The 16,366-nt window shown below is 42.1% G+C and overlaps 1 protein-coding gene across 3 annotated transcripts in view; it reads right to left on the bottom strand.

The window, feature by feature from the left end:
- Positions 1 to 380: 380 nt before the first annotated feature.
- LARGE1 (LARGE xylosyl- and glucuronyltransferase 1) overlaps positions 381 to 16,366 on the bottom strand; it is a 272,944-nt gene continuing 256,958 nt past the window's right edge. For all 3 annotated transcript variants that reach the window (XM_074539311.1, XM_005491163.4, XM_074539310.1), the window contains 3 exons: positions 12,952 to 13,098; positions 7,627 to 7,822; positions 381 to 3,455 (listed from right to left, as the gene is read on the bottom strand). In XM_074539311.1, coding sequence (XP_074395412.1) covers positions 3,258 to 3,455; positions 7,627 to 7,822; positions 12,952 to 13,098 — 541 coding nt within the window. In that variant the 3' untranslated portion in view covers positions 381 to 3,257. The remainder of the gene's footprint in view (positions 3,456 to 7,626; positions 7,823 to 12,951; positions 13,099 to 16,366) is intronic.

Consider the following 16,366-nt stretch of genomic DNA (forward strand, 5'->3'; position numbering starts at 1 on the left):
AATGGACTAGAAAAGCTGAAATCCTCTGATTAAAATAGAAAGGGCTCTGATAAGACAGCCATGGAGTATGGTACCCCTTGGATGAATGGAAGACAATGATAAGGAAATGTTGATATGACTAAATGGGTAATTTTAGAAGTTACTCAGCCAAATAGGAAACTTTCAGAGAATGGAAATAAAACTGTGTAAAGCCGAAAGGAAGGTATGTAACAGTTAAGATGAAGTTTGAGAAAGCTAAGAGGGAATCTGAAGAGCAAACAGTAGGAAGTTAAAACTGAAAATGAACATTTGCTCAGTACACCAAAAGCAGAAAGTGGAGATAATGGGCAGGCCACCCCAAACAAGTAGAAGAAACAATTAAAGACAATAAAGACATTGCCAAGAATCTAAATGATTTATTTGCATCAGTCTTCACTGAGAGGGTGCTGGAGTGGTATCTAAACGAGAGACTCACACTTTCCAAATATCAAAGATAAGGAGAGGTCATAGATTGAAGACTCAAGAGAGAAGTTGCTGGAACAAATCAATAAATCAAAGGCATTACGTTACCAGGTTTATCTGCTACTTCTGGAAGATTTCAGGAGAAAACTGAGAATTAAGTAACAAAGTTCCTAGCAAATACTTACTACAGCAGAGGACTGGAAGACAGCCAGTGTTATAACTGAGTTCGGAATTTTTTTTGTTGTCGGTGGTGGATTTTTTCATGGTGTTGGAGGAGCCCTGTCAGTTACAGACAGATAAAAACCCCCAAGACCCATACCTCTCAAATTATGAAGCACAGAAACAAATATGACATGACAGATACAAGTTAGTACAGTGTCTATAAGGACAAAAGAAAGGACTCTTTGTACCTACTACCAATCTCTGAGCAGGTTACACCAGCCAGCACACCTAAGCCTACCCAGGAGGTCCCAAGACTCAACCTACAGGCAAGTAGCAAATCATTACATCCCTGCTCCCCCATCCTTCACCACTGAAAAGAGAATAATGAGAAGAATGCTTATAATGGAACAGCCAAATAATGGTTATGCTGCTGTAGGGCAATCCAGCCTACCCTTGGGCAGTGTTGTAAAGCCAAGGAGAAATGTACATCTGGAATGCATATGGAACATAATGGTGGCCACACTGAAGCTCTGACTGGAGATTTCTTGTAGGTACAATGAATGGTAGCCTCTCTTAGATCAGCTTTTGGGATCTTTCTGCACACTGGCTAATCAACAGTCCCTGTGCTGCAGGGTTCTTCTCATTCTCAATCAGTACAATGACCTCTGCATTTAATCGTAATACAGGACTTGGGGAGTTAAGACTTTGATGTTTTTAAAAGAAAGTATCTTGGCCAGCACTGAGCACTAATATCACTTCTTCCCAGCTCTCTCCAGCTTTTTATGTAAATCTTTACATAAAGCCATTAAGAACAGAGAAAAAAGCTCTTTGGAAAATTATGCAGAGATATATTCTTATGCAGCCAACACTCCCAGGGGAAAAAGTGAAAACTACACAGAGCCTCCCGCCCCTTTTTATTTCTTGTCAAAGACATTGCCTTTTTTGGCTTTTCTTATATATACACAGAATGATGAACTGATATTTGTAGTTTAAATGTCTGGTTTAACTGCGTGGTTTCCACACAGAAATCTCTCACAAAATGTCAGGTTAGAAATAAAACCAAGCTCTAGAGGGATGAGGTGGGGAGGAAAGTAGAAGGTCCAGTGGCTGAAAAGCAAAATGGAAAAACGTGAGCAGAACGCAATATGGATCCATTTCCCAGCTCAGGCAGTGGTACTGGTACATGTGGTTGTTTGGGGTTTGGGGCAGGGAGACAGACACATTTCTCACTGAGTTGTTTCTGCTTTCTCTATTAACATTGCAACAGAAATTACAAATAGCCCTGAAAGGGGTAGTGCACCTCATCTCTTCCTCCCATGTAAACACAACATTAATACTGAAGATAAAGAAAATGGCAAAAAGTCCAATGTCTTGTTTTCTGCATTTTGCTTGTTAGGTTCCTGTTCGCCCTCCAGCAAATTCCTGGGTGTACCGATGTTGTGAACTTGACCAGTCCACGTTCAAGCAAACACTCACTCAGATTCCCAACACATTCTTTTCTCCCCGTCCAATGGGGAGTTTATTCCTAACAGTTCTGCTCCTTTTAATTATAAACTCCTTTAACGAAGTAGTTCTGAGACCTTGCAGCAGGCAGCAGGAGAGCACCAAGGCTACTAGTTGCCTTTTACTCATTTATATTCACTGTTCAGCAAAGAAGTCCACTTAAAGCCTAAGGCCCAGAGCCTTCACGGATGGGCAGCACTGAAATGAGCCTACAAATCAGTATTCCCCTGGTACAATGTGCCTTATAGGTAAAATCCAATTCCTGCCTAAAAGAGATAAAGGGTTAGAGCCAGGCCCTTTATCTTATGAGACACATGTGAACAAGTTGCTCTGATGAAAACAGACTTTAAACTGACAAGTTCTGTTCACTTTCTGGCAGAGCTACTGATCTTCTTTACTGGACCACCAAAACAGAAGATGGCAAAGAAACACAAGGGAGATATTTCCTTGGCAAGGAAAGGAGCAGCATTTAGGACTGGGGCCAAGGCAGGGTGGGATATAGGGAATTTTCCTGAAAAAACAATTAATTTGAGAAAAAAAAGATCAACCGATATAATGTATACAACTGAGCCAGTAACACACCTTCTCAGGAGTGCAGTATTGTATAAGTGTCCCCTGTGTTTTCAAGGCTAATTCAGACCTTTGGCTCATCCTGCATTAACAAGGTCATCCATTGTTAACAGGGCCCCTGTGAAAGTTCACAGGTGAAAGTTCCCTTTTAAAGTAGTGCAGATTTGAAATTCACAGGACAGCGACCCGAAGATCTTCCTTTACAGATAAAAAGCATGTCAAATTATTAAATAGCAACATGAAATCCTATATTCTGAAGGTCTGTCTGTGCTCTGCAGTCAAGAGAGCGGAGTGCAATCCCAGCCCCTGCCCAGTCCCACCTTGGGTGGCTCAGAGGGCGCCTGGCTGGCCCTGCTCACATGCACCTCACGAACGCTGAAGCCGACAGAGCCGGGGCAGTCGGGGAAGGGATGAACGAGCATCGTCCGAAGATATGTCACTTCAAATTTCTACTGTTAGAACTTCCAAATATGATATAAAAACAGAAAGTATTTCTCAGTTTGGAGTTCGAAGGCCAGGCCCCAAACGCGGAGCGGCTCTTGCCTCAGTGTCCCTGTTGGCCAGGCAGGGGCCCCACGCTGCTAACTGTTGTTCTCTGCCGTCAGGTATTTGAGGGCCGCGAAGCCGTAGTGGCGCGACATGTCCTGCTGGAACTCCTCCTTGAGTGTCTTGAGACAGATGCGGTATTGCTTGTTGGAGCGGAACTTGGTGATGTCGAAGCTGGGCGCGTGCGGCATGTGGATCATGTAGGCGTTGGGCAGCACCGTGAACTCGTACTCCTGCGGGACAAAGACACGGCTGTGAGGGGGACCCCAGCCTCCCACAAGGCTCCTCCTCAGCCAAACGTGCTCCAGCGCCGAACGGCGCCGTTTGTGCCTCAGGAACAGCAAACCCATCAGGGATCTCAAACAAACTGCCTTTGTTTTTTCAAGTAGCTTTTTCTTGGTTTTTTGAAAGATCTATGTAATCTTTTTGTGAAATCATAGAGTTTTTGGGGTTGGAAGGCACCTTTAAAGACTATCTAGAGCAACCTCCCTGCAATGAGCAGGGACATCTTCAACTAGATCAGGTTGCCAGAGCCCCATGCAATCTGTCCTTGCATGTTTCCAGCAAGGCGGGGTCCATATCCCCTCTGGATAATCTCCTCCAGTGTTTTCCACCCTCATGGTAAAAAAAAAAACCCAGCTATTTTAAAACATTTTACCCCATATAAGCCAAATAATGGGGAAATAGTACAAAAGGCACACCTGAAGCCATGTCTGCCACACAGATTTTTCAGCAGTGTGATTGCAACAACACAGCTGCGAGTACACAGCTAGAGTCTTACGTGTCCATGCAAAAACATGGCTTTGCCCCTAAAATTTATTTTGCTTGGGATAATGGAATAAGCTACATTTACAAAGGCAAAACTGCATGGCATATGTTGCTTTGCCTATATGCTAAGATACTTATGGAGACAAAACTGTCCAAAATTATTTATAAACCTGAAATAAGGGGAGAATATGGTGTCATTTATAGGCAATGTGTGAAAATGAACCCGCTAATTCCATATGCTTTGAGACATTTTTACTCAAATTAAGTTCTTCCTCACAAAGTTTGAGATACTGTGCTAACTCTCCTTCTCCTGTAAAACTACTTCACTTATTCTCTTTATATCTGACCAAGTTCTTTGACAATTTTTGTTATTAAAAAAATGATGGTTGATTTAAGTCTCCATTATTCCTGTAAGACTCTTTCAATTTTTACAGGTAAATATATGAAGATTAGAGCAAAGCTCAAAAAAGCCTGATTCTTAGACAAGCTGAAAGTTTGCTAGTGTAGGATATGCAACAAGCAGGTATCTTCTGCAAGGAACTAGGTAAGAGATATGAACCTTGTTATTCTGTAGCCAAATGAAGTACCCTAATCATTTTTTTCATATGGAATTTCAAGAAGTCAGATTTGTATTGGATGCAAATGATAAAGAAACTTTGAAGCCTGCACAGGCAATTTCCTATTTTCTCACACGGTTTCTATCTGCAGATGTTGTTGGATGGACTCTAACCCATTAACAAAAGAAACTGGCCAGGGAAGGAACAGCCACAGAGCATGCTGCCTTTACAGGAAGTGGTGCAAAATACCCCCTGGCTTGTAATTCCCAGTCACTTGTAGATTTAGGACTCTGTAGAGAGACAAAGAATATCTGCTGCAGAAAGGCAGAGTACTCCAAAATATTTTAATAGAGATTTATGGGAAAAAAAACCACACGTGTGCTGATAAACCTGAGTGTTTCACCTGTATGTGCAGCTAAGTGCAGATGCAGCTCCTGTTTCCCTATAAGAATTCCTGCACCCTGACAGACAGTGCTAAAGTGGTAAATCTTGGTGCCAATTTACAGTGTTGTCATATACAGGAATGGGATCCTCTGAGATTCTGTTTGGGATGAAAAATGTATAGCAAGAGCAAAATAATCTGATGCTCACATGCAGAATTCATGCACCTGGAAGATGCTTAGGACTAATGGGGAACCAAATGTGAAACCAAAGGCTGGCACCATGGAGTGAGGAGAGCTGATAAACTACAAAACTACAGAAAATTACTCTAAAGAACCTTAAAACTACAGGCTGGAGCTGCAGAGGAAGATGCATTCCCCTCATACAACCTTTTCTTTGTTCTCTGTTAGCATCTCAAGGCTGTAATACTGCAGGTCAGGGACTGTCTACACTCTGCAGTGCTAACTCTTCAGCACAGCAGTGTTTTCATTCCTCTGAACGGCCTTCAGACACATAAAGCCTTTCAAAAAACTGGGAGTCTACTGCTAATAATCCCCTTTGAAATATGCTGGGCTAGGGTCCTGGAAAATGGGACACTTACAGTCTAGCACAGTCACTGGAAAGGTAGGGAAAGGTTTCCTAATGACCTCTCCCTACCACATGGAAGCCTCTGTTGAGAAGGCAATGCACTTGCAGGAACCTCCGTCCCTAGCTCCTAGATTACAAATTCTTTAGATGGAGACTAGCATTATCTGTGCATTTGTACAGCATCCAGCTCAGTGGACACCTGCATGCTCCCAGAATAACAATGATGATTATCTCCATGCCATGTCCTGCTCTGAGGGATGGCAGTGGCACAGGCTCTTGGAAAGGGATCTGGAACAGACCTCTTGACAGACACTGCAGTCATGAGGAGCAGCGAAATAACTGAGAAGCTGCTCTGCCTGCTGGTAATGAAGCCAGCCTAGCAGCTGGCAGCAACCTGATCTGTGCACACCCCAAAGCAGAGGAATGCCACAGGCGAGGTAGCTGTGCCATCCCACGTCTCCTCTAGGCTCATTTGTGGGAGAACTTGCCAATATCGAAATTGCTACAGAGGAAAAAGAAGCTTCTTTTAAATGATACTGTGCTCAAGGCTGGAAGAGTGAGAAGAACAATTTCCCAGAGTTAATTCCAACCCAATGGTCATTTAAAATAATTGCACTATGATCAACTTTGAAAACTGTTTCTATTTCCCATGTGTGAATCTCTGTGGTGAGCAGACACCTCTGAACAGAAGAGTTAAATCCTGAATGCTACGTAAGAGCTGCCACTGGGAACATAAGCCTTGTTACCCATATTAACAAATAATAAACCATTAGCCTGGCACTCTCCACAACTGATGATTAATTAATTAGTGCTTGGAAAGTGCACTAGAAAATCACAGTGCTATAGCAAAGTATTATTAACATTAATATAAGGGAAAATGTTTTTTCTAGTCTGTAATAATTTTTTGTCATGTAAGTAGGTAGAAATTTGTTGGGAATGACCTTGGCAAACAGAGGGCAAGTGGCTGCCAGCCCAAGGTGACCATGTGGTTTTGTAAGCAGAAGTAGAAAATATCCTTCCCACACATGCCTGAACACAAATACACTGTAGCCCACACCCCAGAGACACAATCTCCCACTAACTTGCTCCAAGCCTTCAGCTGCTCTGCTTCACATAAACTGGTAAGACTTGAGCAAAGAAGGATCTGCTCTATTCCAGATTGATAGCAGAAGCTATCACAGGAGGATAAAGATCACCAAAACTGATTTTTTTGGTTAGCATGAAATGCTACTAGTTCAAACACTGGGATTGAAACCAAACTGAAAAAAAACTACAACAAACCCAAACTAAAAAGAAATGCCATGACCCAGACCTCACTGATGAGCACAGTGGGTAGCTCCTCATCCAAGAACAGCAGGGTGATGCAAATCCTGCCATTTCAGTGAGCAGCAGCACTGGGCTCCCATGGAGCCATAGTTACTGCCAGTCTCTAAGATTTAGGTTGGCAGCAGGGACCTTGGCAACTCTGAGAGCTCTGGTGCCAGTATGGGACTCCTGAGCTTTCTCTGCATCCTTATTATTATAAATTCTGCCCAGCAGCTTTATCCCAAGTCACAGATCCAAGAAGCAGGTAGCCCAAGGCTCAAGTACCTGGATCCTTTAGAGTCAGCACCACAGCCCCAGACTTTGGAAATGTAAAGACCAACTTTGCAGAAATGTGCTGTAAATTCCAGCCAGAAATTAAAGATGCTTGCCTAGAATTCAACTGAAGATTAGTTTTTGAATTGCAAATTAGTATTTGGGACTCATAAACCTCAATTTAATGGAAAAAATCCAGCTAGGTCTACATGTTCCTCAATAAGTGATGGGATTGGCAACAACTGCTTCAATGCTTTGGTCAGGAGGAAAGCACTACAGGGATTGTGCCTCTGCAAAACAATGGATTTCTTAAAACTGACAAATAAATGAACTCAGACTCAGCTCTTCATTTAATATTTGACAAGCATTAAACAGAGAGTTCCCAACTCAAGAAGTGCTCATTAAGAAGCTCAGTAAGGCCAGATGAACACTTTGGTGATGCAAAGCGTGACGCCTTCCTTCAGGACCCAGCCTTGGTTGGAACAACCCTGCTGCAGAGCCCTAGTGAGATACTCATGTGTCACCTCCTCACCTGTGCATCCAGTTCCATGATGTGAGCTACTTTGTTCCAGCCAAATCCCACAAAGCGCCTGTCATACTCCGGGCAGTCCTTCCTGACGACGACGTATGGCTCAAAGTCTGCTTCCCACTCGACGCGGTAGGGTGTGGTGGCCGTTCGCCACTTGGCAAAATTTGTTGGCGCGTGCCCTTTCGTCCAGACGTGGTACCTGAAACAGACATAAACGGCAGGGACGTAGGGAGGCAATTAGATAGAAAGCACCTTGGCAAGGAAACAAAATATTACTTGTTAGCTCAAAAATAAGGACATTAGCTTACAGTTCACATCATCATTTTCAGGACGCGTCGGAGGCAATTTCTAGGACTATTTCCAGCATGCCTCCCGGAGCTCAATGCTTAAACACATCTAGTTGGTGAAGGATAGTGTGAAAACAGTACCTCATGCTAATGTGAGAAACCATTACACAGTACCCTGTCAGTTCATCTGCACTACAAGGGCTGTGTCTTATTCCTAGCAACCAAGCAGCTGCATCAGTCGGTGCTCTAAAATCGGTGTGGAAATCTGCAGCTCAGACAAAGTCCCTAAAATTAGCTATTTCCCCACCATGGTGATATTCATGATCTGTTTTATAGGCAATTTTATAATTTGCATGAGAGACACCTGCAGCTCTGGAGAGATGTTCTATGTTATTAATTATGGTTATTACTATGGCAGGAACCAAGCTGCATAATTACATTAATAAGTAAAATATTACATAAAGGCTTTCTGCTCTAAGTTCTACATTGTGGGGAGTACTCCTGTGATCTTCAGTAAGGTAATCAATTTGATTTACAGAAGAAGATCCTTTTATATTTGGCTAATCTAGCTTAGGTCACAGCAGGTCTCCTCCTAGCACAGCTTGAATGCACCCCATTAGTGCCAGGGTCAATGATTCTCTCGCCCACTTATTCTAACACTTTCCAAAAATCAATGAGACAAGCTCTTTCTGCAGAGCCACAGATTAATTAATGAAACAAAGGAATAGCAGGTATCTGTATTACAACACTGAGATAGATAGGCAACAGAAGGGACAAAACAAATATTCTGCCAATTTGTAAAGTAAGGTACATTGAATTCACAGGGATGACTCACATGCTAAAAGTGAAGGGATTTGAGCATTAAATATTGCAAAATTACAGCATGATGTAATGCTTAAATCCCAGAAATTCTCAAAACATTGTAAGCCATTGCTAAAAACAGGAATATAAAATCACAGCCTAGGAGTTTTCTTTTGGACATATTTGTATATCTTGTAACAGGAGAATCAGAGGTGTTCATCTTTGCTGACTCTCTCTTTAGGGGAAGTGCAGGAAGACTGAATTATTACCATGGCATTGGGGTCACAAGTAATGCATGGTCCTTTGTATGCTGCATTTCTAAACTGTAAATAGGTTTTACTACTCTCAGATATCTCACTTAGGGACCAGGAGAAACAAAACCCTTTTGTATTAAAAAACAGTGAAATAATGACAGTGACGGTGAAATAATTCTCCAGAGATTATTAGCAAGCAGTGCCAGATTCACAAAGATGCTTATAACCCTTAATGCTCTTTGGAATCATTGCCAAAAAGCCTATCCCTTTTCTTGGCCTCTTTTGGAGATGAGTGGCTAACCTAGCCAGTCATGAATGTGCAGCTATCTATGCTGAAAAAAAACCACAACCCAACAGTCACAATGTGGGGTTTAAAATTACATAAGATTGTGGAGGGTGCTGTATCTTCTAAAATCCTACCTCCGGCATTTTGAAATTAATTATGATAATAATAATAATAATGACTGCTAAACACTTATGAAGTGATTTGTATCTTCAAAGCCCATACAAACTTTGGTTAATTGAGAGATTCCTGCAGAGAAGCAGCCAAATGCTGCTGTTATTCTAGTAACACTCTCCCACTGATTTAAACAGGGGGTAACAAGATGCTAACCATAAAAATAATTCAATTTCTTTGCACCCTTTTTGGAAGTATCAGTGTAAGCACCTATAGCAGCTCAAGTATAACCTCTGTGGATCAAGACAGCCAACTAGCAGGGCAAAATAAATAATTGGGAAGAGACAATAAAGGGAAAATATGGAACTGAGGTTGCAGAGACAAAAAAAACCCCAAAAAAACAACCAACCAAAAAACCAAAAAACCCAGAAAGGAAGGAGTAGATTTGATAGTACAAAACCAAATAACAACAGAAGTTTTTTACTTACCTCTTCAGACTGATTGATGTGAGTAGAAGGAAAGAGAAAGGCAAAAGGACAGCTAAGGTCCTGACAAAGAGGTAAATGAATATTGGATGCTCAAATGAGGTGTACACACAATAGTGATGGAGGAGTAATTAGACTGAAAACAATCTAATTGTGAGAACATTAAAAGAATTGTGAGAGCATTACTGGATTACATGTGTACAGACAATATATATGGGTTCATACACAGATAATCTGCTGGAACTAGGTCTTGGTCAATGGCTGATTACATGAGCTGTACTGCAAAGAAAGAGAAGCAGACACCATTCTGTGGAGGTCCGTAGAGAGGAAGCTCCCATTAAAGGATGAGTCATTCCAGCAGACTTTACTATTGGTGATGCAGTTGTGAGAAGAGGTTCACTGTCTATACTGGTATTCCATCTCACAGGACAAATGAATAAATGCAATTTTCTGTTCAGGCCCTTCTCACTCAAAACTTAAATACACATTGAATTTTAAGGCCACACTCCATCTGACAATCCCTGGAGTACTTTATGAAAATTGGGAACAACATATTTTTCACTATGGTCGCATTTTTGACAAATCCAAACCAAGTAATTCAATCTCCCTAAAATCACAATGAGTTTCTTTCCCACGGTTCATGGAAAACAACTCGAACACACCACATCCCCTCCTCCTCCACTTTGAAAACAATGCTTCATTTTACCTGTGTTCCTGATTGCTTTTATTTAAAATAAGATTTCATTTTGCTAAAGTTAACAAAATGAAGTAGTTATTCTTCTCAGAGTAGTCTTCCTCCCTGCCTCCTCTAAGTTTCCCGCTTCAGTGAGAGAGATGAGTGAAAGAAAAACTTTCCCACTTCTGTTCCCAGATGCTTCAACATTTTGCTGGATTGTGGATGTAATCAGTTAATTAGTTAATCAGTTGTTGGTTTTTATGTTTTCTCACTACGCTGATGTGTCTCCTGCCAGCTGTGGTTTCCCCTGTGCCTGGGTGTGTGTGTGTATTACATTTGTGCCCATCAGCTCCTAGCCAGGCCCTGAGCAGGCACATCCTTGGGAGCACACTCCCAGCCAGCAGCTGCCAGGGGAGCCAGCGAGCTGGCACAGAGCCCCTGCTGTGGCACAGGGTTTCACACAGTACACCTTGCCAGCCACAGATGCTCACTTGCCTTCTCTTTTCTTCTGCTGCTGACTGAGGGATGTAATTGAGAGCCTTTGTGTACTTCTTAGCTGCCCAGAGGTAGAAAAGGTCATCATTTCAAAAAGAGGTGACAAAAGCAATTTCAGTGAGGGAAAGATTGTAATCTACCATGTGGTGTGAGGGACTGGGATGCTGCAGGCACTCTCAGCAATCACTGTCACACCAGTCCTCCCCAGCTCACTCCCACCTGCTCAGCAGCAAATTGCAGCATTATTAAAGCACCTTGAAGGTGGAGGTGGAAATTCTCAGCCCAGAGCTGAGAGCCCAGATGCTTTGTGGCTGTCTACAGATTTGAGCAATGAAATGAGCCAAAACAAACTGTGGAAGCATTTGTAAAATGTATCCTACATTAATATGTATACCAGCTACAGACTGTATGTCCTTCAAGTCTTACTTAACCTTGCTTTGGAAAAACTCCCACTGGTGTTAAAGACATTTTTCCTGAGTGAGACTTGAGAAAGGATTTGCAAATCCAGCTGTGTATGTAACACACCAACATGCTGTTTAGCTTGGAGATGAAATCTGTAGTGGAAGGCCACCACTGTGCAGCTGACTGCTGACATCTGAAAATCCTGAGGGTGTTATTTTCCACTGGAAAGAATTTTTCTCTCAACTATGGAAGAGGAAACTATTTTTTATCAGATCTCTTGTTAATTTTTATGTCTTTTGTATGTTAAAGAATGATGGCAGAGGGAAAAGTACTTGCTTTATCAGTATCCTTAAGTAACTTTCCAGAGGCATGCCTTTCTCAGTCACCTCAAGTCTCTGTTTCAAGGCAGTTACTGGTAGAATTCTGACACTGATCAGAATTATGTTTTTCAGACTCACACAGGCTGTCTGCTATGGTATGTGCATGCAACCACATGAGGGAAGGGTGGCTGCTGCAACGAGAGGTGTGTAATACAGGGAATGAGAAAAGTGTGAGGAAAGCTCTAAAGTAAGAGAAGGATGAGAGAGGTATGATATGGAGCTCCTCCAGCCATGGATAATGCCTAGCTTTTTCATAGCTTTTATCTCAGATCTCAAAATACTGCAAAAAGGAGAGGTGAACATTGTTACCTGTATTTCAGAGAAGGGGAACAGAGATGTAAGAAAGCAAAGTGATTCGTGTGGCACCTCTCAGCAGGGGAGCAGTGGAGCTGAGAAGAGAACGCAAGTCTCCTAAGCCCCCTCTCTGTGCAACATCATAAGGCCATATTGTACTCTTCCCATTGCTGAGATGCTTTACAAATGTCTCCTAATCAGACCTTACCACACACACCCAAGAGATGGTTAACCCCTGCTAGCTGCATTTTAAAACTGAGGAGTCTGGCAGGTAATAGAAGTGACTTGTTCACAGCCACAAAAGAAGTCTGCTTCAGAGAGGAGTTCCAAATTTAGGTGTTCTTTGCTTCTTAGCCTCTAGTCAGAGTACTCTCTTACCCCTGCATGGAGGAACTCTAGGTATTTAAGCAGCTGTTTCACACTTTAAAAGAGCATAAGACAAGCCTGTGTTTGTTTTTCCAGTAAGGAAGAGAACCAATGGGCAGAGATACATTACTTTTGGTCACATGAGAAGAGACAGCTACACAGATAGTATTTGGCAGCCAAAAAGTAAATTACACGCACTTGAGTGTAATGGTCACGCTTGATTTTTTGTAGCGCAATAAAAAATGATGAAAATAAAACAAATTCGATTTAACAACTGAAGTCCTTCAGTAGAGGACTGCAATACAAGATAAAATGCTGAGCTTAAAGACAGAATATATCCACATGGTTCTGTTCACTGCCTCTCTTCGAAAAGGGAAAAAAATTCCAATGAGTTTCTTAATGCAGCTGACAGTGAAAGAGAAGAACCAAATATTCAGACGCACATAAAAACCAGAGGTAATTACCACAGGTTAAAGAGTACTTTCCATTACCTGAATGTAAAGAGGGTTCCCATGTCCAACATAGATAACAGCTCTGCTTTTGACTTGGGGAAGGAGAGGCGGTAGCGCAGGGTCTCAAAGGCAGGTACAATCAGAGCTTTCTTGGTGTTAGCTAGGTCCAGCTGGATGACAGACTTCCTGGCAAAAGAGAAACAACAAATAAAAGCAGGAAAATTTTCAAATGAGCAAATCACTGAGCTTTGCAAGATAAAGTGCAAAAAATGGGTAGTTAGGATACTATAAATGTAACTATGGCCCATATCTTTTCCTACAGGTGTTTCAAATTTTCTCCTTTTGGTCTGCTACTCTAAGAGCAGAGAGAGCAACAGAATTCCAAATGAGCTTGTGTGTTTGACTGACCAATGCTGATCAGACTGCTAGCAGCAGAGAAGTGCTCTACACTTGAATGGACTGGGATGCCTCTCTTTTTCCTTCTTTTTGCTGCAAGTTGTTCAGTGCAGAGACTGTTTCTGTGTGTGAGTGTGTGTGCACATATGAATTTCACACAGGGCTCTTTTCCAGGCAGGGGCCTTGGGATGACTGTTGCAGCAGAGGAACAGCTTAGCAATCTCTCATCCTGCCTGCCAGAGGTGTTCAGCCTATTTTCTTCTAACAAACTAAAATTCAAAGAAAAAGAAGTTACTTTTCCATCTCCCAACTGAATCTTACTATACCTGTCATTGGAAATAACTCTGTCTCAATTTTTATTTCATTATCTCCATATTTCATACCAGAAATATGCCTCTCTCTCCCTGTCAAAGTCAGTTCCCTTTAACAGGATTCACTGTCCTGACTTTTATGTTACTGCAAAAAGCAGTCAAGGAGAATGTTGACAAGCAGCAAACTCTCTACAGCCTTTTAAGTTGAAGGAATTGGGATCACTGTCCTAATAACAGAAGAACCAAACAAACAATTTTTCTAAGCCCAGAATACCTAGAATTCATTTATACTGCTGTCACAGAAAATGAAGATGAGCACAACTACTTCATAAAATCTGAATTTTAGGAAATTCATACCACCCTATAGGCCTGTTCTATATTAAGCAATCTGTTCTCAGCTCCTTACTGCAAAGTTTGCATTGTTTAAAGAGCCCCTGACACATTCCAGTTAACTTTTCACAAATGAAGGATTTTAACAGCATCTTATCATAAATAGTTTTTTACTTTCTTCTTGTAGCTTCTCCCTCACCATCACTAGAGGCCAAGATACCTGCATGTCAATAGACGCATCCTTCACAACCAGCGGTTGTGACCTTCCAAAGCTGTTAAGCAGTGCCAGTATACAGTCTTTATGATGCTTTCAAATGTTTCTTCCCTTTCACACTTCGGAGAGCAGGGGATACTAATACAATTTCTTTACCAAAATCTAAGTCTTTCTGGTCTCTGTGCAATCTATCAGCCTTGAGCAGTACAGTTTTGGGGATTTGGTTCTAGGAAGGAGCAGGTAACATTTGTAGTGATGCTCATCCTTTGGGCTCTGCAAGGGAACAGCAGCTTCCATTTATGGCTGTTACTATAACTTTGTTTTATGGAGATCTCAAAAGGCCCAGGCAAAATTCAAGGCCTTGCTGTGCTTGCACTGTCCAAGAGTAGGAAACAATCCTGCCCACCAAAGTTTACAATCTGAAGCTGACCAAAGATGCAGCAGGCACAGGTATCAAGCACAAGTAACAGCAGAAACTTTCAGACAGAGCAACTAGTGATGAATGTAGTGCTGAATGTGACTTATTCTCTAATATATGGGATATAACTACAAAAATGCTGTTGATACCAGTGATCCTTTCTGCACATTCTCTGCTGCTCCTGTCACCTCCAAATTTCATACAGTTGTCAATGCCTGAACAATTAGAAGGAAAAAATGATAGTACCTGCATGAAGAAATCAAAAAGCAGAGGGAAAAAACTGACAGAACAGCCTGAAATCACTTGCACTGACAAGAGGTCAACATGAAGAGTGAGGTAAGTGAAGAGAAACAGAGGTCTGGAAACAAGATACTTGAGGTGCGTTCAGGCAACCACAGAGATGTGGAGATACTTCCAAAGTGAAAAAAATTAGCAGGATATTCTCTGCAGAAATATTTTCAAGAGATGCATGAAATATTTCATGAAGTGCATGTTGGTAAGGTCGGTTGACCTTGGCTGGACATCAAGTGCCCACCAAGCTGCTCTCAGCCCTCCTTCTCTGCTGGGTATGGGAGAGAAAATAAGATGGAAAACAACTTGTATGTTGAGATAAGGCAGTTTGCTAAAACAAAACCAAAAGGCTGAGTATGCACCAACAAAGAGAGAAATAGAGGATTTTATTTTCTCCTTCCCATCAAGTGATGTCTGGCCACTTCGGGAAGCAGGGCTTCAGCACACATAGTGGTTTTTGCAGAAGGCAAGCATTCTAAATAACAAATGTCCTGCCTTCCTCTTCCTTTTCTCAGCTTTTATATCTATCTGAGCTGACACCATTTGGCATGGATTCTCTCTGTTCAGTTTGGCTCAGCTGCATTAGTTGTGTCCTCTCCCAAGATCCTGCCCACTCCCAGATGGGGGGCAGAATGAGGGAGAGGCAGCACTGATGCTGTGCCCGCACTGCTCAGCAGTAGCCAAAACACCGGTGTGTCAGCAGCACCTTCCCAGCTACCAAGGCAAAGCACAGCACTGTGAGGGATGCTACCATCACACGGGGATAGACCTCCAGCTCAGCCACAACCAGTGCAGGTGGTAAGGTCAAAGTGGAGAGCTCTCCAAAATGAAGTTGGGAGTTGAGGCACTCAGACAAGAAGCCCAGCAGCACTGATCTCTGAGTAGAATCACCTGCCCTTGAGGAGGACTCTGTGACATAGAAGACTGATGCAAAGGGAAGAAGAAATCACTGCTGGCATCCAGATGTTGAACTTCAGAGACAAAGGACAACAGAAGCCATTTAAACTGTGATAATGGCAGGGAGGACTTGTTAGAGAAAAAAACACCTTCCATTTTCTTCTCATAACTTGGCTAGTGGTCTGCTCCTTGGACAACCAGCTGAAATTCTAACTTCTTCCTACTGAAAGCAAATCTACCTTTTCAATTTTCTGTTGGGTGACTTTTTCTCCTGTTTTGAGTGGAGGTGCTATTTGTTGGTTGGCTGGTTCTGTTACCATTTGGGAATAAAAAAATTTTGTTGATGCTGCCAGATATCTGGAATATAACGTAGGGAATACATTTGCTTATTTTGCAAGCTAGCACTGGGTAAACTAGGTAATTCTTGCACTATCCTGATGAGGGCTGTTTTTTTTGGATTCAGCAGTATTGATTCAGTATCCACTTTCCTTTATTATCCTTTTCCCCCTAACCCCAAAACAAGGATTTATGACTATGAAGAGCTAGCTCTCTTTGTGCTAGTGTTGTCCAGGAAACCATTTCCCAGCTATCTTTGTG

Source organism: Zonotrichia albicollis, chromosome 4 (genome assembly GCF_047830755.1).
Source record: "Zonotrichia albicollis isolate bZonAlb1 chromosome 4, bZonAlb1.hap1, whole genome shotgun sequence".
NCBI classification, from domain to species: Eukaryota; Metazoa; Chordata; class Aves; order Passeriformes; family Passerellidae; genus Zonotrichia; species Zonotrichia albicollis.